General features: G+C 36.9%; 1 protein-coding gene across 1 annotated transcript; it reads right to left on the bottom strand.

Annotated features, from left to right (window-relative positions):
• Positions 1-224: 224 nt before the first annotated feature.
• On the bottom strand, positions 225-12,904 carry LOC105047390 (phosphoenolpyruvate carboxylase 2). Its single transcript, XM_073259149.1, has 10 exons — positions 12,402-12,904; positions 10,509-10,900; positions 10,148-10,232; positions 7,257-7,479; positions 6,900-7,003; positions 6,694-6,784; positions 4,638-4,792; positions 3,358-4,356; positions 2,543-2,929; positions 225-722 (listed from the first exon to the last, which is right to left on the bottom strand). The coding sequence occupies exons 1-10, from the start codon at positions 12,567-12,569 to the stop codon at positions 426-428; spliced, it is 2,901 nt and encodes a 966-aa protein (XP_073115250.1). The 5' UTR covers positions 12,570-12,904; the 3' UTR covers positions 225-425.
• Positions 12,905-21,014: the final 8,110 nt, after the last annotated feature.

The following is a 21,014-nucleotide window of genomic DNA, read 5'->3' as shown; positions in this document are numbered from 1 at the left end:
CTAAAAGTGATTGAATCTATCCATTGCTTCTGCAAAGATAAGTAGTGAACCCCAGCAAATCAGACTTGACTTAACCTGATAAACATTAGCTCCAAAACCTGGGGTCTACCCACAAAATGACTATAAAGGTGCTCAAACTTTTGTCCAACGAGAATCATCCGCTAACATGGCTTAATGGTTTCATTTGTCATCCAATCAGAAGATAAACGCAATTTATAGATTAGTTTAGCCTCCAACTTTCTTTGCATGATTTCATTTCATTATTCATAATAGCACTCCAAAGCCAAAAGAGTTTGTTGCCCATTCCAGAATAGATGCAAAACTTCCAGGGCAACATGTCTATCTCAAAACGTAAAACACACACACATATATGTTTGGAATGTTTGGAAAAAAAAAAACATTCTTCCGGAACATAATCAACCAATTTAGCCAGTGTTCTGCATGCCAGCAGCTATACCCTTCATGGTCAGAATGAGGGTATCCTCCAGCCCAGGGGCATACTCGCTTGTGGGGTTTAACTTCACCAATTCTGCAGCTGGCTTGCTAGACTCCATTATCTCCTTTGACAGATGCGGTCTCACCTTCACATGGTAACTGGGGTCTCTAATCTGCTTCAGGGTATAAGCTTGGCAAACATTCAGAGTTGTGATATATGCATCACGCAGGCGTATTCTCTGTTTCAAGTATGGATCCCCTTCGAGGAGACCTTTGTGACCAGCAACCTGCAGAAATCCATGTTTGCTTACCATTGTGTGATTAATGATATTTGACAACTACAAGTACATATCAGCGAATAATGCAACTTTACCAGGATATTAAAAATAAACAGTTACATGACCCAAGTAATACGCTGCCTGGATTTTACTTGTATAAAATTTTAAGTTAAAATTCATAGTATTATTTTTTAGTTCGTCAGTGATTATTTAACAACGTAGCAAAAGAGCCTTCACAAATAAATAACAAAGACCAGGCTGCAATTGCAAGTAGTGTAACTCCCAGATCCAATTTCTTAATTGTTGATATCAAGGATGTATCTATTGTTTTATAACATGACAGATGTTAAAAATGATGTAATATTATAATTTTGAGATATGCAAAGAAAGTAGGTTACTTTGACCTCTCAAAAAACAACAAAATAACAATCACTTGATTTGTATTTCATATAGAATAATCTTCCAAACAATGGTGCAATAGATGTTTTCTTTTAAAATATAAAATGACTGCTTTCAAGTACTCGCACAAAGATAGTGATACAAATTAGGAGTGCAAATGAGCCGAGCAACTTGTGAGCTGCTCGAGCTTGACTTGATTGTTACTAAACTTGAGTATTCAAAACAATTTTCGAGTCAAGCATGAATAGGTAGGTAGGTAGGCGTGTGTGTGGTGGTGTGTATTTTATTTATAGTATATATATTATAAATTTAATAGTTTAAAATATATTATTATATTAATTTTGTTTTAATACATATATATAATATATTTTTAATTTCAACCAAGGCTCAAATTCAAGCTTGAGTATGGCTCGATTGATATTTAAGTCAAATCGAATCGATCTCGAGTATTGTTTGTTTTTTATTGAGTTGAGTTTGAGCTCGGATATTAAGGTTTGATTGATCTCAAGTCAAGTTTCAAGTTTGAATATTTTGAATCAAGTCGAGCTTGAGCCTCTAACTACTTGGCTGGACTCGATTGCACCCCAAACACAAACAATATATCCGCATGCAAAAGAGCATAGAATTGATCCTATAGCATTTTTATGCTCTATACGCTTTACAACTACACGGGCCTATATAAAGTTCACAAGGACAGATAAAAGACATTGATCGGATATATAAATCATTCATTTTAGACTGCAATTACACACTAAAGGAAAAAATTTATGTCTGCGAAGTTGAAACCCTGAACCTTGAGTGCATGCACATGCTCTTATTAAAGGAGCCCAAAGGCACTACGGTAGGTCCCATGGAAAAATCAGAGGCGTATACAGCGTATACATCCTGAAGAATAAAATCATCCATGCAATCATACAGATTTTCTCTCTTAAATTTAGTAGGTCTTATTGTTGATTATTCCTATGCAAGAAAGCTCTGCTCCTATCCAAACTATATGTTTGTTCTTTAGAAACACGATAACAACCATTCCGTATGAAGAACATCATATTAAGAGTTGTATACCAGTCACTTACTAGGACTAACCTAAAAATAAAATTCATACATTTTAATGGAGTTGCCCTGGCTTTGCAGCCCAAACACATCGTAGCATCCCACAAAATGGTGTCATTGCCTTAGTCATGACGCTCTTATGTCTGGAACAAGGTATTTTCAACGACTACCTACTTATTTAAACTATGGGGAAGGAGAAAGATGCATTGCCCAATTCCTGAAAAATTTCTAAAATGACAAATGCTTCTTTAGACCAAAAAAAAAAAAAAAGCCTAAGATACAATATGTACTGCTCAAAATCTCATGTAACCAACAGACAACGCTTTAGCTTCCTTATCATCTAACATAAATTGAAATGTAAATGGGAAAGAGAGAATTACCTGAAGAAGAAGTTGCTTTGTTTCTTCGTAGTTGGCTCTTAGTCGGTCACCAAATGGCCATAATTCTTCTGACACAAGCAATTTGTCATATAAAGCAGCTATGCCAGGATTTCCCTTGGCGAAAACCATCTCAACCAAGTCAATAGTGACCCTGAAAAATGGCCACTCGTTGTACATCACCTGAAGCATGTGAAGATTCCTGATATCTTTTTCCATGACATGCTTAAATGCTGCACCAAAGCCAAGCCATACTGGAAGATGAAAACGTGTCTGTGTCCATGCAAAGATCCATGGGATTGCACGTAGTGATTCTATGCCCCCACTAGGCTTTCGTTTTGATGGCCTACTGCCAATGTTCATCCTACCATACTCAAGCTCCGGAGTTGCCTGCAAATATTATGAAGTGTTTCCCGTAATGAGCTATAAGAAATTGTATTTCCAAGCAAAAAAAATTGAACGAAAGGGGAGAAGCACACAAAGAAACCTAGGAAAGAAATTAAAGAATCTACGTGATTTCACCAAATCACTATTTCCTAATAAAATGGTTGCTCAAAGTAGCACCATTCTTTTTCTTAAATTGGTACATCCTTTGAGTCAAAGAATTACTCTATCCATCATACCAAAAAAAAGGAAAAAAGAAGAATGAAAGATCAGGTTTAGCGCATCAGTGGAAAGTTTGTGGCAATAATCCAAGTGTCCAGAAGAATGAAATATTACTCAGTGATCTTCAAGCAAACATTGTACAATTTACCACCATAATGCTGACCAGAGTAGATCATTAGCTGCATAGAAGATGAGAAAGGAAGATTACTTACCAGGCGGAAATATTCAACGAAACGTGGTTCTTCGAATACAATTGATCGGTATTCCCTTGTGGCTACAACAGCCATCTCATCCATCAGTGCACGCCATTCTGGCTTTGGAGAAATAGGGGGATGCATTCCATGTTCAAGAGTAGCAGCTGTGAATCGTTGGAGTGTTCTGAAGCACAAATGCTCCTCTCCAAATGACTGCTCAATAACTTCACCTTGAACCGTGACTCGGAGTGATCCATGGATTGTGTCTGGTGGCTGAGATAATATAGCAAGATGAGTTGGACCACCTCCTCTTCCAACAGTCCCTCCTCGCCCATGGAACATTGTCAATTTCACTCCATATTGCTTGGCAACCTTTATAAGCTCTTCCTGAGCTTTGTATAACTGCCAAGCTGCAGAAAGGCGCCCAGCATCTTTCCCTGAATCTGAATATCCAATCATGACTTCCTGTTTACCATTAATCCGGTTCCTGTACCAGTCTATTGAAAATAGCCGGGCTAAAGCAGCAGGGGCTGCCTCAAGATCCGCAAGTTTCTCAAATAGAGGGACAACTCTCAGAGGTTTCTTCACATGGCACTCACGCTGCAGCAGCTCAACAGCCAGGACATCTGATGGAGCAGTTGCCATCGAGATGATATATGCCCCAAAATTGTCTGAAGGAAGTTCTGCAATTACGTGGAATGTATCTAAAACATCAGCTATTTCCTCAGTTTTAGGAAGGTCAGGACCAAACAATGGACGCTTTCCATTAAGTTCAGACAACAGCCATTCCTGGCGTTTTTCTTCTGACCACTCACGGTATGATCCAATTTCTAGATGCTTGGTGATAGCATCAATAACATCAGTGTGCCTGTCAGATTCTTGCCTGATATCAAGTCTCACAAGTGACAGGCCAAATATCGATACTTGGCGCAAAAAGTCAAGAAGGCTTCCATCAGCAATTGGTCTATCACCACAAGCACAGAGAGATCTGTAACATAGCTCAAGAGGCTCCAGGAACTGCAAGAACAAATAGACGAAAAAAAGTACATACACATGAATGACTACACTGGTGGAAATGAGTGATATATGAAAATTTATCGGATGTGAAGTTCGGAAAATACTAAACATGGCTAAAGCATGATTTTCAAACATTGAGTTTTACTTGATTAAGTTTTTCCAGATCCAATATGTTACAAAAAGGAGTTTTTGACAGAGAATATCTGATGCCAGTTTCTCATATGCTCGGGAAAAGATAACAAAGAATCTTTTTTAAAGCGTGCTTCATTTAATAATTTTACCTGTTCAACATTGGTGAAAGTTGCTTCCTCAGGGATATCTGAATATCCATTCGACAATAAATGGCGGGACCGCTCACGTGTATTGTATAGCTTATCTCTGACATCACTAAGTATAACACGGTAAGGCTCATTTGGAGGAACTTGTTTCCAAAACTCTGCATTCAAGATTATCAGAAAAGCAATTAAAGCATACCAATACTAATGATTATTACAAAGTACCAAAAAAAAAAAAAAAACCCTATAACAGTGTAATGGCATGGTCATATAGCAGAAGAAAATGAGGTGAACTGTTTTCCTGAAACATGTAACTTAAGTAGTGTAAATCGAATGAGAATGAATCAAGTGATGCACCGGCTGGCATTGGTCTGGTCAGTGTATTTGACATGTCAGAATTGTGATGAAGTATCTACTTTTTGTTTAGTTGGCAGAAGTATTCAGAACGAGGACTACCATAAGGTTTGCCTTGAGACGTGTCGCACAAGCCGCACATCTGTTGGTTTTAAATGTTTCATATAGATGTTTACCTATGTTTGGGTGTCAAGTCCTCATAAGATGTGGGTATGACACTGCGTTGTCCTGTTGTTTACACGGCATTCTTTTTCTGGCCTTCTTTCACTTGATCAATGTTTATTGCGCAGCATAACATATTTGCATGTAGCAAAATGGATATGAATATGCATAACCCTCTCGCTATACATGTCTACACCAAAGAAGAATCACCGATCACGTCTCTGGTGTATGACCAAAAAAACTCTAGGAGGTTGTATCTTGTAAGCTGTTAATAGGAGTCTGCAATTCTACGAAAACCCACATCTATACTTCTTTAAGATTTATTCTCCACAGCTTCATATAAGAAAAGCACAAAATAATGTTAAGATTCATAGCAATACTTGCATGTTTGTTACTTGCCACTTGACTCTATGTCAGGCCCATAATTGTAATAAAAAATGTTTGGAAGCAACTAAAGAAAATCCATAGGAAAGAGGGTCTTGGCCACAGACGCTCTCTCTCTTAGATTAGTGTTAGTGTGAATTCATGCTTTTCATGGAATAAGGGCAGAAGAAACATGGCTCTTAGTCAAGTGTGCATTAAGAAAGACTAGCTTAAGCACAGTAGATCTTTCACATATGTCAAGGGCATTAACTTCTTGTGGGTCTTGGGTACCATGTAAAAGATTCTTCTCTATAATTTATTATAGATCATCAATATGATGCATTTGTACTAAGACATTAAGATGTAACCTCTGCAAACTTCCAGCCATTACATAGGCTGTAGTCTACATAATACTAATATAAAGAATTTGCTTCCAATAGTTCGTTGGCACAGCAGACAAGGATAATGCTTCTGTTCTTCATGATTGTGACCACAACATGCTACTAGGACCTTAGGAAAAGATTAGGCAATAGATAATCCACATAAACCTTCCAGGCAATAAAAAGTTGCCAGGCGTGAGAAAGAAGTACCTGCAGTAGTAAGCAAGGATGCTTAAAGGATGCAAAGAGGGTAATAGATCCCTATAAGATTTCACAAGCATGTCAATATCTCAGTTCTATGAAAAGGAATTGGACTCTCAGTGGAGTTTAGAACCCTACAACATAGAGGATCAATGAGTAGAAATGGATAACTGAGTCTTGAGTAGGGACTGCAAAGCAAGTTTTTGCTTCTTAATTGTTAGAGAACCACAAATATCATGCAAGATGCAAGGGAAAATTTAAGACAAATACATTAAATGAATAATGCACATTATGCCAAAAAAAAAATGGCTGTATATGCATAAGATGGTTGAAGCAAATTAGAGGATGTTAGAAAATAAAATAAGCAACAACAGATTATAATGCTCAAGACACCTACAACTAACAAATTTGAGGAGTAAATTTTGTGCGTCAGAGTAAAGTATGCCAAATTTCCAGAAAATACAAGGAAATTGACCCACAAATCCAACATGAATTAGTCCAGGACATTTTTCCTAGCAAAACTATTCTATTCACAATAATAATGGTATGCATGATATGCTAGAATGTACCTTAAATTTCACAGAGAAAATTTATTTACAGACCTATATAATGTTTTGCAGCATCTTTTTTGGAGGAGCGGTGCAGCTCATCCGCCTGTATTCGGAGTTCATCATTGCAGCGCCACATAGAAAGCTGCAGGAAAATACGATGGTGAAAGAAGCCTATCATGCATAAGTTTCTTTATGACAAATCAATGACAATATAAAATACAAAAAAGTTGTATAACATGAGTGAAAAAAAATGATACCTCAAACATTAGATCTTCTATTTGGGAATAGTACAGATTTGCAGCCATCATTCGAGCCAACAAGCATACATCCCTTGTTACTTCTGGAGTCACTCTAGGATTTCCTATATTACATAGCACACAGCCATCAGTTTGATATGACATGGAAAAACTAAATAAAAATTTCCCCTATCTTAGATGATTGATATAATGAAAAATATACAAAAAAATATTTTCTAAATTCAGTTCCCCTCTTCCTGGAGAGAATCACTTGTTTTTGTGAAATAATTACACACCTTTATTGTTAGATAATCTAATCAAGGCACTTAGAAATAACATGGTAAAGTTAGGAAAAACTTTTTTGAAGATGTATCATACCATCACGATCCCCACCCATCCAAGAAGAAAACTGAATAAGAGGGGCATTATAAGGCACACGTTCATTTATTCCAATGTTTTTCAGAGCTGTATCAACCCGACGTAAGAACTTTGGGACACCTTTCCATATTGTCTCATGAAAATAGCTCATTCCAGCCCGCATTTCATCTTGAGGAGTGGGAGGAGTTCTTCGTATCTCATCTGTTCTAAAGGCAGCTTGAATCTGCAAAAATAGTACCAAACAAATAAGCAAAACAAGCAAGCATATTAAACAGGGTAAACAAGCTGAGTTTCAAGAAGTTATAAAATTAAAAAGAAACATTTCCAGACAAGACAATGGTCCACTAAAAGGTCAATGATGGCAAAAGCATTTGCTGATTTTCATAGTCTGTGAAGTATGCTTCTTCTTGGTATGCCTACTTTCTAGCCATTATTGGAAATGATTAGACTCAATTGAATTTTAGTATCCAGAAATTTTGCTTTTTATTATGAAGTGGTTTTGATGTGTCCAATATGTTGAGAACATTGGCTTTCATATAATTTGCATTTAGCATGTAATTTATATGGCTGGAAGTCATAATGGATAGCCAAAAGGTCACGGTTTTCTTTATTCAGAAGCATAATCTGCATCATAAAAACATAAGGAATCTGTGTGGTGACAGTAACTGAGAATATCGAACTATAAGGCCATAATTTAACTTCACAAATAGGAACCTAACTAATATATTTTGAGAACAGTCCCACTATCAACAACTTTGACTGTATTACCTTATTAAATATAACACAGAGATTTACTGAGACAAAAGGGGCTATTATTTAGTCCAACCAAATGGATCAAAATGCATCTAAAGTAATAATGATTAAAAAGTTGATGCTGTAACTGAAGTTGATGGCTAAAAGATAATTTACAAATGTATTTTTTATGCTAAATGAAGTAAAAGGATGGATAGATAGACCAGAAATTTAGTAATGTTTGAAAAGATGATGCTTCAACTAAAGCAAGGGACTACATGATAAACTAAACAAATATTTTCTCAGTACTGCAATGAATAAAAGGCTGGAGAAACAACAGGGATGTGTCTAGTTAAGGAAGCCAGAGAGGCCTGTTAGTATATAGATATAATACATCGGGCATTAAGACTAACTATGCTGCATTATCTGCCTTCCTGTTTCCAACATTGGAACTCCTTGTGCCTTGAAAGTGCCAATGATCCTAAAGCAACTATTTCTGAAGAAACATTAAAAAAAAAAAAAAGAAAGCAAACAGAAACTAGGGTGCATGATTGCTCATGATGAGATGGTAATATGCAGTGAAAGAATGATCTCACAGGCAAGAGATGTACATGGTTAGATACTTAGATCATATACACTTCCAAGGATAGCAATTTTTAGAAGTTCTAACAGTTTCTTATATGCTTGATATTAGCTGCTCTAAGTACCCTAAGCAAAGTACAGGAGTAAGAATCCTATGTACCTCAAAGAATCTAAATAAGTCACATCTAGATTTCGTAAGGTGAAAGAGCAAAGCCCCTAATACTGAAGAATGAGAGCAACCTCGCCAAGATTAACATCCTAAGCATCTGCTAAAATGCTAAGAATTCTATGATGGAATCTCACTAGTTTAATAGCATTTGCTTTTATCATTAGTAGATGGTTATCTCAATAAAACACATCCCAGGAGCAGTAAAAGGCAATGCATCTCCATTGAACTGTTCTCAAACTTGCCAAAATGATGAACAGCTTTAGAAACAAGATTTGCACTCAATAAAGAAGACAAACTAAACCCACATCCAGAGTGCCAAAAGTATGGTAAAGAAACACAGTCAAACAGAAAATTTGAACAAGACAGCTATATACAAGTGGCCTGTCAATCAACTATTCTGGTCCACTGACATATATTAACACAATAAAATAAGCCTATGAGCAAACACCAACTGTCTGAATCACTCAACAAAATAAATAAACAGTGTCAACATTTTGTTCATACCTCATACTTCAAAATGCTTTTGGTTTTTAAGAATTTTCTCATAGCTTACTTTTATCTCTCCTATAATTCTGAGTTGTTCTATTAGCATGCTATTTAGTCTGTAATGACCATGGACATGTGATAATCTACATCTCATTCCATATTACTAAAAATTACTTTTTTTTTTTTTGTAAAATTCATCAGTAGTTTTTATAATTATCACTCCTTTTATGCTGTATTCTTTTCCCAGTTTTTAATTATGAATTCAACTTTTGAGATCTTTTTTCTTCTCTTTCACTGGAGGTGTCCACTGATAGAATTGAACTTCCAACATATTCATTTCACAAAGGAATTAAACTGAAGAATGTAGAGAACAGTGCATCAATTTGCTGTCCAATGATCATCAAAGTCATTTTACCAAATACAGAAAGGCTAGATAATGACTGACAATAATAGGTTTGACATATGAAATGGTGTTCAATTTTGATGGACAATTTATAAGCCAAAGAGTCAAAACTCAAGCAGTCTCATACCAGGTTCAAACTGAATCATTTAAGTTAGTATAATTAAATTAATATAATAAAATTACTATAATTTAGCTAACTCTTATTAAATGACCTCACAAGTTTCTTCAGAAATACTAACTTAACTTTGTGCATCATAAATCTTTTCATGTTAGGTTTAAACATGTAGGGCTTGAATGTTGGCAGATAATTATGTTATACAAGCTATAAACCTCGTGAATAATGCTGATTGGCCTTTAGATTCAGAGGTGATTAGTAAAATTGATTTGCAACCTCCAGATAAAAATAGGACATGAAACTGGAATGATATCTTCAAGCTAGAGGCAAAAAGACATAGTATTCCAAAACAAAATATTTGTGAGGTAAAAGCCAAGACATAATGTACACACTAATCAAATTACCTCCCTCTGAAGAGCCTCATCAAGCTCCTGCTTGTCATCAGGAGTAATATCCTTCGCATACAATTGTGCCAAACAATTCCTTATCCTGAACAACAAAAGCAAAGGTTCAAAAATGATATGCAATTGTTTTTTCTGTCTCAAAAATGATGTGCAAATTGTTTCATCTAGAAGCATGTGAAGAAGATTGCCCCCAAGAAGAGATTGGTAAGGACTAAGGGTAAAATAAGTTTATCCAACAAAAGATAAAAAAAGCTAGAATGCATGTATGGTTAAGCTGACTAATCAAATGTGAATAAAAAATTATAGCATATTAGTTTACTAATCCAGCCCACAGAAACAATTCTGGGAATTGGCCACAAACCTTGCATGCTTTTGGAGCAGTGATCTCCTGACTGACTGAGTCGGGTGTGCAGTCAAAACCAGATCAACTGTCTGGTTCTTCAAAGCATCAAAGACCTCTGCTGGGGACTTCTTCAGCTGCACCACGAGCCTTTTAAGGGTCTCTTCAATGTCTGATTCAGTAGTTGCACAATTTTCATCAGCAAAATATCCCTTTTTCAGCTTGATTCTCCTACGGTAGGCAATCTGGACCTCCTCAGCCAAGTTGGCCAAGTTAAGCATGTGTGAGAATGACTTGGTGACCACGATGGAGTCACCTGGATCCAAACTTGTCAGCACATCCCCCAGCTCATCCAGCTTCCTAGGATCATGCTTCCCTTCATACTCGCCGGATAGCTCATAACACTCTTGGACCTGTCGATGTAAAGCAAGCCATTGGTTGATCTCAACTCCCAGTATAGAAGAAGTCTACCCTACCATCTACTGTACTAACATCGACTAAAAGAGCAAAGTGAGCCATTAAAGAAAACAACATAAGCACAAACTCTAGATTGATCGGTTGAAAAAAAAAAAAAAAACGTTCTCCTTGGAAAAAACAGAAATAACAACACAATTGAGCTTCTCGTCTTGTACTAAAGAATACTAAAGCATCAATTGATAATAGCAAGGATTGTTGAGAATCATTGCGTGTCCAACTAGAACTCTATTTTTTATATGTCCTATTTGAAATAAGACTTTATCGTTAGTATTATTCTATTCAATTATTTCCTTTTAAAGGTTGTTATAATTTGTGTTCTAGTAGATCTTTGGTTTGTGACTTCAAGTAGGAGTTAAACTCCCACCCATATGATGTCTATGGACCTTTGGTATCCCCTTTGTGTGTGGAAAAACTGTGCGGAACATGTGGAACCTGTAGAGAAGTGGGTGGGAAGAAAGAGAGAGAGGAGAGATTTTTTGTGCGTGGAGACTTTTTTGTGAGGTGCTTTTGTAAGGTTTTGGTCTCTATTTTTCTTTAAATAAATTATTTTTTCTCTCCTAATTTTTTGTTCTTTCACAAATTTTTTTTTGCTATTCTCCACAAATATAAATATAAATATATAAATATATATATATATATATATGTATATATGTATATATATATATATATAGGTATATATGTATATATATATATGTATATATGTATATATATATATATGTATATATATATATATATATATATTGTTTGGTGGTTGTTTTGGATCTTGGGCTGGCATGATCGATCTACTCCATGTAGCGTGCGTGCCATTCTACAAGGATCACCCTGCTGTGCCCCTGAGACTCCAAGTCAGCATGTTGAAATTGGCATCCATGGTTCTCTAATTCCCATCTATGTTCTAACATCAGACAAAGTTTAGATCAATGTAAATAAGTTGATATAAATCATCTACCAAAAACTTCGATTCTTGAGATATTCGATCAATCATTCATCTAAAAAAGTGCGTAAATAATTCCAAATAAACATCGAAATTTGAGATGAGCTTTCTCCCAAAAATGGTTCATCAACAAACAAACATGTGAGTTAAATCACCCGAAGTCCTGCTGCATACTACCCACTTTTGACAGTGGCAATATGAGTTAAATCATCTACCAAAAACTTCGATTCTTAAGATATTCGATCAATCATTCATCTAAAAAAGTGCGTAAATAATTCCAAATAAACATCGAAATTTGAGATGAGCTTTCTCCCAAAAATGGTTCATCAACAAACAAACATGTAGTTAAATCACCCGAAGTCCTGCTGCATACTACCCACTTTTGACAGTGGCAATATGAGTTCTGATCAAGTCCAGATTTTTACCAAATTTCCAGTCCACAGATATCAAGAAAACAAACAGAAATCACCAGGAAGAAAAAAAAAGGGGCAGAAATCCACTACCGTTTCCCTGATATCCTCGCCATGCAAATCCTGGAGAATATCAAGAAACCGATCCAAGAGGAGCGCATCATATTCGACCAGCTTATCATCTTCCGACACCTTCCGCGGCGCCAGAAGCCTCAGCTGCGCATCAATGGAGGCCAGCTTCTCCACCGCGTTCCGAGACATCTCTCCCTTCCCTCCCCACTCCTCAGTCTCACTATCACTCCAAATCTCTCTCTCACTAACTAATATTCCAATATATATCCAAACGCACGACTAAAAATTAGAAGTCACAAACCAAAAAGGATATCCCTTTCAGAATCCGATGGAGGGCACGAGAAGCAAACGAAAGCTCTCGCCTTTCGATGGAGACAGGAAAGGGCCAGGAATCCACGCGATGGCTCTGGAACCCTAGATTTCTCCTCCTTTGGTATTTTGGATGGGAAAAAAGAGAAGGTGAAGCCCGTGAGAGATGTAGTAGTAAAGGAGAGTGAAGACAGAAAGAAGAAGCGTTGGCCAAGAGCTCGGTGGGAGCACCCCACTTCCCTCGTTATTTATAGAAAAAAAAATTGGCCTCTCTCAAACTTTTGAGGAGCAATTCTATTAGACCCAAATGGCACCATAAGGTCGCATCATGCCATACGTCACGACAAGACTAGAGCAATTCCCGAGGTTGGCGCGAAATAGTGTATCCCACGGTGGATAACACGCCACATCAACCCTTGTATTTCACGAATTCCCGATTGCGCGTTATCCACCGTGCACGGCTCCACGATGTGCGCTGGTCTAGCTGGGCGTGGTCCAGCTAGAAAACTACCGATGACACGTCAGAACGGTGAAGAATTTGGTGCTGTTGTTGGGTCCGGAGACATTTAAACAACTAAGGAATTGCGTCTTGGGATCCCGTACATGGCGGTAAGATAGAACACAATTTTTGACGCAGGAATATACCACGTTGATCCCAGATTCCCCGCCACGTTCGCCCCGTTTCCTGCTGCTGGAGGGAAACTTTGGGGGACCATGATCGGACCAATGGGAACGCTCCACATTGAGGTCGGACCTGTTTGGCCGTTTCTAAACAAATATGTATAAGAATTGTATTTGTTTTTTCCTTTTAAATTTTTGTCAGTCAGAGTACGTTTGTGTTTAGGGAGGCTACATTTTTTTTTTTCTCAGCAATTGAACCTTCCAAGTATGGTGCATCTAATTGACCTTTCTTTGTCACCACGTGTTTTGGAGTCAATTGATTAATTAACAAGCTATCATAACTTATATTGTTGGAGATCATGAGTGCAGAAATATTTTTATTTAATTCTTGACTTGATTATCCCTCCATGTACATGATTCTTTGATCCCATATGAGGAGAGGATGTCAAATCTAATGTATTTTTTATTGACATGTATTGTTAATTCTCTCTTCATTGATTTATGTTTTTGGAATCAATTGATTAGTTAACAGAATTAATATATAAAATAATGACCTTTGTAAAGCTGCAAAAATTATTTTAATAGTTTTATAGTGGATTTATCATGCTATATATATATATTAATAATAAAAATTTAGAAAATTAGCATTTATAATGTTTGCCTAAAATATTTATCAATGATTTAAATTTTTGCATTGGATGAAAATATAAATTTTAAGTGATTTCTTTAATATATGTTTTGGATAAATAACACTATTATTTCTCCATTGTGTACCATCTTGAAAACAAATAAAAATATAAATAGTAGTGATTTTTTTATGCCAAATGAACATAACATTGTCCAGAAACAATAATCACTACTATCATTATAACAATTATTCCCGGCATGGAAATTATAATATTTTTATTGAAAAATTAGCTGGAACAATGCTACAAATTTTATAGTCACATTCTTATAGGTACGTTACTTATTGACTAGCCTGACAGCCTTTTTTTGACAAACCAAGACTTGCAAGCCTATAAGATGCCACCTATTAGAACAAAATTTGTATGACCAATGGATTTGACTCTGTATACTGCTATTGGATCGATTTGGTTTTAAAATTTTTAAAAATATATTTTATCAATTAATTAGATTTAATATTTTTATATAATAAATTAGTTATTTGATAGTGGTATTTGGTGATTTCTTTCATCTAGAATTTATCACTATAACAAAACAGATTATTAGCGACGAAAACTTTTCATCACTAATGATCTATTTCATCGTTAATAATTATTAGCGATGAAATATTCATCACTAATTATTCGTCGTAAATAATCGCGTCGTTGATAATATTTTACGATGAAAAAAAAATTTCATCGCTAAAAAAGATATTTGTGATGAATATTTTTATTGATAAAAAATTAAAGATAAAAAATTTTAATCGTAAAAAAAAGTATTTACGACGAACAATACCATCGCTAATAAATAAAAAATTAGTAGCGATGAAAATATTTTCGTCGCTATTAATTTTAAAAGTTTTAGTAACGAAAATTTTATGTCACAAAAAATTTTTTTACAATGAAAATATTTCGTCGCTATTAATTTAATAAAAAATAAAAAAAATAAAATTAAATAGTATTAGTGATGAAAATATTATGTCGTAAATAAGATAATTTTCGATAAAATTTACATCGCTAATAATTATTTATTGAAAAATTAAATTGTGTTAGTAAAATATTTTTGACGATGAATCTTTCATCGAAAATAATTTCATCGCTAATAATTTAATCATATTTTTTAAAAAATAATTTATGAATATATATTTTTTATTTATATGTATAATATTTTTTATAAATTAAAAAAATTAAGATAAAAAATTTACACAATAAATTGATAAATAAATTTTATTATTTTATTATATTAAATTAAAATTATAAAATTTGAAATAAAAAAATTACATGAATAAGCCATCAAATATCAGCATCTGGAGAACGAGCTGGGGAAGGGGAGCGCTCGACGGAGCTCGGATCGATGATGAAGATCGGACCGGCCTGCTGTTGCCTCATCAGCTGTATCGTCTGCTCCATCTGCGCCCTCCGCTCCATCATTTGGATCTGGAGCTGCTGATACTCGTCGATGCGTGCAGCCAACTCTTGAGCTCGTTACTCAGCCTGCTGTCGATCCATGGCAGTCTGCTATCGATCTTCGACAACCTGCCTCTGCACCTCCGTCAGCCGAGCTTTGCACGTAGAATGGATGTCAGCCCTAGATAAGCGTGAGGATGAGGGAGCAGTGATCCTATACTTTAGATCCATAATATAACAGGATCTCGTACCGAGCATCCGATCACAGATCTCATCATCTGTAAGTGCAGTCGAGCCCTCAGAGGTGGCTGCGATCTCATGTCTGTCATACGGTCCTGAAAATTAAAGTTATAGTTATTTTAATTTTATAATAAAAATCAGATTGTGAATAAAAAAATAATTAAAAAAACTTACAAAGAGCTCCTGACTCCCCATCGTCTACTCTCCTGACCGTCGCTGGTGGGTCCGCTCGTAGATATCGATCCTAAGAGGAAGCTCGTCACTTTCAGCATCTCTTTGTAATTTGAGAATTAATTAAAAAAATTTTAAATAACTAAAGAATTATATGCTAATTAAAAATTAAAATTATCTATCATGTGCTTCATATGACGAGCAAACGATCTCGAACCCCCACAATGCAGCAAGATCTGTCTCACCCGATTCGCAACATTCTGGGCACATCGTCTCTGTAAAATTACCAGTCAAATTAGTAGATAACAAATTTAATTTAAGAATAAATGATTTAGTCATTAAACTCTAAAAAAAAAAAGTTTAAATATGTAACCTGATATGTCGGATCCTCGTAATGCCGGCATATGGCAGTCCAGTCGTCCATAGTGATGCTGTCGTAGGGCTGCTGCCGCGCCGCCTCCTCCCGATGATCCTGCACCACACAGTACCAATGCTGATGCATATGATGGCGTTAATCCTTAAAACGCAATGACAGATGAGTGTCCACGGCTCGTCTCACACGATCCTCTTCAAAATCAACGATGTCGAATACACCCTGCCAATAATAAATATTAGAAGAATACTATGCAAATTAAATATTCACAATATAATTGATTTTACCTGTAAGTGGGTGTAGAAAATTTCTTTCTGAGCTGGTAGAACGTGATGCCAATCGAAGAGCGTTACGGGGGCATAACTGCGGCATATGATGCCCAGCTTAGTCTGTCATGGCTCGCACGATCTCCTAATGGGTTTGGTGTAGCCGGCTGGTATCTCGATCCAGAGACGCTGTCCCGGATGCTCGCATCTCCAACGCTCTAGAGTGAGATTCTTCGATGGACCTCGCCCTCGCCTCACTACTGATGAAAATTGATCTAAAATAATAATAAATTAATCATTATATGATCCAAATAAAAGAATAAAATTTTATTATATAAAAAGTATAATAATACCACTTGGATCTATCTCACTCGGACCCACTTCATATCTCACTGGGACGTGCCAGTGCAGAACTCTCTGACAGTGGAGCCCGTGCGGCAACAGAGATCGGTGAAGGCACCTCGACTTTTGAGGTAGACTGTGAATGCGAACGTCGTCATCTGTCTCCTGGTGCCATATCTGCAATAATTGACATATAAATAAATATAATATTGAATAATAATAATAGAAATCAAATAACATTCTAATGAACATAATTATATTGCATACCATTATTGCAAGAGAAGATTGAATGAAGAATATAGATCTACTCCTTAATATTTGTATCTTCTTCGATATGTAGATCCTCCTCTGAATCACAATAATCGATATATGTATCATCTTCTATCTCATCGTCATTTATGAACTGATCGTCGTCCTCCGACTCATCAAGTTTAAATACAAAATCAGCTTCAACTTCATTGGACGACAGATCAGTCCTATTCAAAGGTGTCGTTACAAGTTCTTCATCAACCAAAAGCTCGACTAATATTTGTTCTTCTAACTGAAAAGCTTCCTCTTCATGTAAATCCTATCCATTTCAAATCATTACTAACAGGTGTGGCCCTATCCCTTTAAAAAAAGTAATAATCTTATTTTTTTTATTAGTGGATATTTCGTCTCATTTTTGTAAAAATTTTGGCAGCATCTTCCCATGATTCTCCAAGTATACGATGTGAATATGGTGCCTACACACCCTATCAATCATATACCCAGAGAACAATGAACAGATAACTACTAAATACTACATAATGAAATGAAATATCAACTATAAATAATAATAATATTATTATTTTTTCAAAAAGTTTGAATACAAGACTTTCAAAAGTCGATCTCGATGAAGATCAACTCTTGAACGAAAATCTACGGCTCAATGCAATTTAACTATCATCTTTGAACATGCATTCGAAGATAGATTTTTAATTTATCAAAAAAGAATAACTTCGTATTAAAATTTCTTCATCAAAAATTTTAATAGAGTTTTCTCTAAATAAAAATATTTTTTATATTTATAATTTCAGCAGCATATAAAATAATACATAAAATAATTAAATTGTAATAAGTAACAGCAATGTACATTGTGTTAGTAAAAAAATTAATTAAATAATTAAATAATTTCAATAGTAATACTAAAAAATAATATGTAATAAATATAATTAATCAAATAATATGCATCTCCCCATCCCCGTAGGCCCCAGCCCGTGCCGTCGGCTCGGCCCGCACCGCCAGCCTGGCCCGACCCATCCCCGTCGGCCCGGCTCCATCCCCATCCCCATCCCTGCCGGCTCGACCCCATCCCCATCGGCCCCCCAATGGCCCGAGAAACCACCAAAAAAAAAGTAAATAGTCTTACCAGCGGCAGATGCAGGCGTCGTCGGCCCGGCCTGACCCGACCCCATCCCAGGCCCCGGCCCCATCTCCATCCCCGCTGGCTTGGCCTGACCCCATCCCCGTCGGCTAGGCCCAGCCCCATCTCCACCGGCCCCCCCATGGCCCAAGAAACCACCAAAAAAATAGTAAATAGTCTTACCGATGGTGGACGCAGGCGCCGTCGGCCTGGCCTGACCTGACCCCATCCCCACCGACCCCGACCTCATTCCCATCGGCTTGGCCTGGCCCCATCCCCACTGGCCCCGACCCCATCCCCACCGGCCGACCCGGACCCATCCCTGCAGGCCTCGGCCTCATCCCCGCTAGCTCGGCCCGACCCCATCCCCACAGGCCCGACCCCATCCCCGCCGGCCCCGACCCGCGCCGCCAGCCTGGCCCGACCCTGCCCCACCCCATCGGCCCGACCCGACCCAGCCCCATCCCCGCAGGCCTGCGCCTCATCCCCGCCGACTCGGCCCAGCCCCATCCCCGCTGGCCCCGACCCCATCCCCGCCGGCCCGGCCCGACCTTATCCCCGTCGGCCCCTCAATGGCTAGAGAAAACATCAAAAAAAAAAAGAAAAAAAATATCTAAGTCTTTGGACGCAGGCACCGCTGGCCTGACCCGACCCTGCCCCATCCACATCGGCCCGACCCCATCCTCGCCGGCCCCCCAGTGGCCAGAGAAAACACCAAAAAAAAAAAAAAAAAAAAATACCGACGGTAGATGCAGGCACCGCCGGCCTTGGTCCTGTCCATGCCGGCCCGGCCCAGCCCCATCCCCGCTGGCATGGCCCCATCCCCATCGGCCCCCGGTGGCCCGACAAAACACCAAAAAAAAAACTTACCGATGGCGGATGCAAGCGCCGCCGGCCCGGCCCCATCCCCACTGGCGTCTTCCCCATCCTTGACAGCCCACCAGTGGCCTGAGAACACAGCAAAAAAAAAAACACATTACCTTACCGGCAGACAGCGACGGCGATGGCGGTGAATGCGGCGGCAGGAGAGGGGGGAGAGCAGAGAGAGGGAGGAGGGGGGGAGCACCTTTGCGCGAAATCGGGGGGGGCCATCGGGGAAGAAAATGGGTTTCAGAATGGGACTTGATGGGACGCGATATATTAGCGATGAAAATTTTTGTCGCTAATAAGGATTTTCATCACTAAAAATTACATAAAAAATATAATTTATGATGAAATAAAAAAATTTCGTTGCTGATAAGCTTATTAACGATGGATAACCTTTTTGTCGCTAATAGTTCCCACAAAAAAAAAAAATCTCACTGAAAAATATTTTTTTACAATGAAAATAGAAATTTGTTGCTAATAATCTTACTAATGACGGAAAAGTTTTCGTCGCTAATAGTTCCTGCCAAAATATTTTTCGTTAAAAAAAATTCTTCCACAAAAAAAATTATTTATGATAAAAAAGTTTTCATCGTTAATTATTTTATTAGCGATGGAAAAACTTTTTCGTCGCTAATAATTACTGAAATTTTTTTTTATTTTTCTAAAAAATTTGCGATGAAAATAAATATGAGCAATATGATGCTTCCATAGAAAGATAATATATATATATATATTATATATATATAGCCAAGTTATAGTAAAATATCAACTGCGAAGTGAAGGCTCTTCAAGTCATAAAATACTTTGATAGATCCAATCTTTTTAATGAACCTCGGGTGGCCCGCCTCTTAGTGTGATCTAGAAAGAACATCAATTACTAGGATGAAAAGGAGCGGTGAAAGAGGGTCATCTTGATAGAGTCCTCTGTGGCATCTGATCAATCTTTCAAACTTGCTATTAACAATAAGAGCCACCGATATCGAAGAGAGAAGGCTTCTTATCCAACCAATCCACCTTTTCAGGCAGCCATGGCCTTTGAGCAAGTCAAGTAAGAAGTCTAAGATAATGGTGTCGAAGGCTTTTTCAAAATCTAATTTATATAGAATATCTTTTTGTCCCACCTTCTGCATGCAATAAGCTAATCATCTCATGTGCACTTAAGAAGTTCTCTATAATGGATTTTTCCTTGATAAAAGCTGATTGATTGTTATTGATGAGAGTTGAAAGGAAGGGAGCCAAGCGATTAGAGAGAATCTTTGTAATAATTTTGTATATGCTGTTGAGGAGGCTGATAGGTCTCAGGTCCTGAGTATTTAAAAAGCCTTGCTTCTTAAGAATTAGAGTATGAGCAGTTAAAGAGCCTTCCTAGTCATTGAACTATTCAGGACAGCAAATCTAGCTAAAATGTTGTCGTAATATAAAAAAACACGTAAAAAATCAATTGTTTGTGAATTCTTGAAAATGATTCATGTGTAGTCCTTACCTTTAAAGATCCCACTATAGGTACCTCGATGATTCATACGTCATTTTATCATGTCAGAATCCACTTATATTTAGACCATGATTCTCAAGTTATAATATAAGATGGGCAACCAATATAAATGTAAAAAATAGGTTTAGAGATATAAGTTTGATTTTATTTAGAATTTAATGAACAGTACTGTTTGATATTTATATGAGAATAGATTTAGAATTGGGATCCAAATCTTTCAATGAAAAATTATTTAAATTGGATCACGTTGTCTAGGATGCATATCAGGTGATCTTGTTTCAATTTGCTTATCTAATCCATTATTTTCATCATAAATATATATTATTTATGATGTAATATTTTCATCATAATTAATCTATTATTTTTAAATTTTTAAAATTTTTAAATATTAGCAATAAAATTTTTCATCGTAAAAAAAAGAATTAGCGATGGAATTCCTATTTTCTGTCGCTAATAGTATAGTTTTTGGAATTTTAAAATTTTTTATTTTTCACATATTA

The sequence above is a fragment of the Elaeis guineensis genome, chromosome 6 (genome assembly GCF_000442705.2).
Source record: "Elaeis guineensis isolate ETL-2024a chromosome 6, EG11, whole genome shotgun sequence".
Lineage (NCBI taxonomy): Eukaryota > Viridiplantae > Streptophyta > Magnoliopsida > Arecales > Arecaceae > Elaeis > Elaeis guineensis.
The sequence above is the reverse complement of the archived record's forward strand: the minus strand, read 5'-3'. Positions and strand labels throughout refer to the sequence as shown.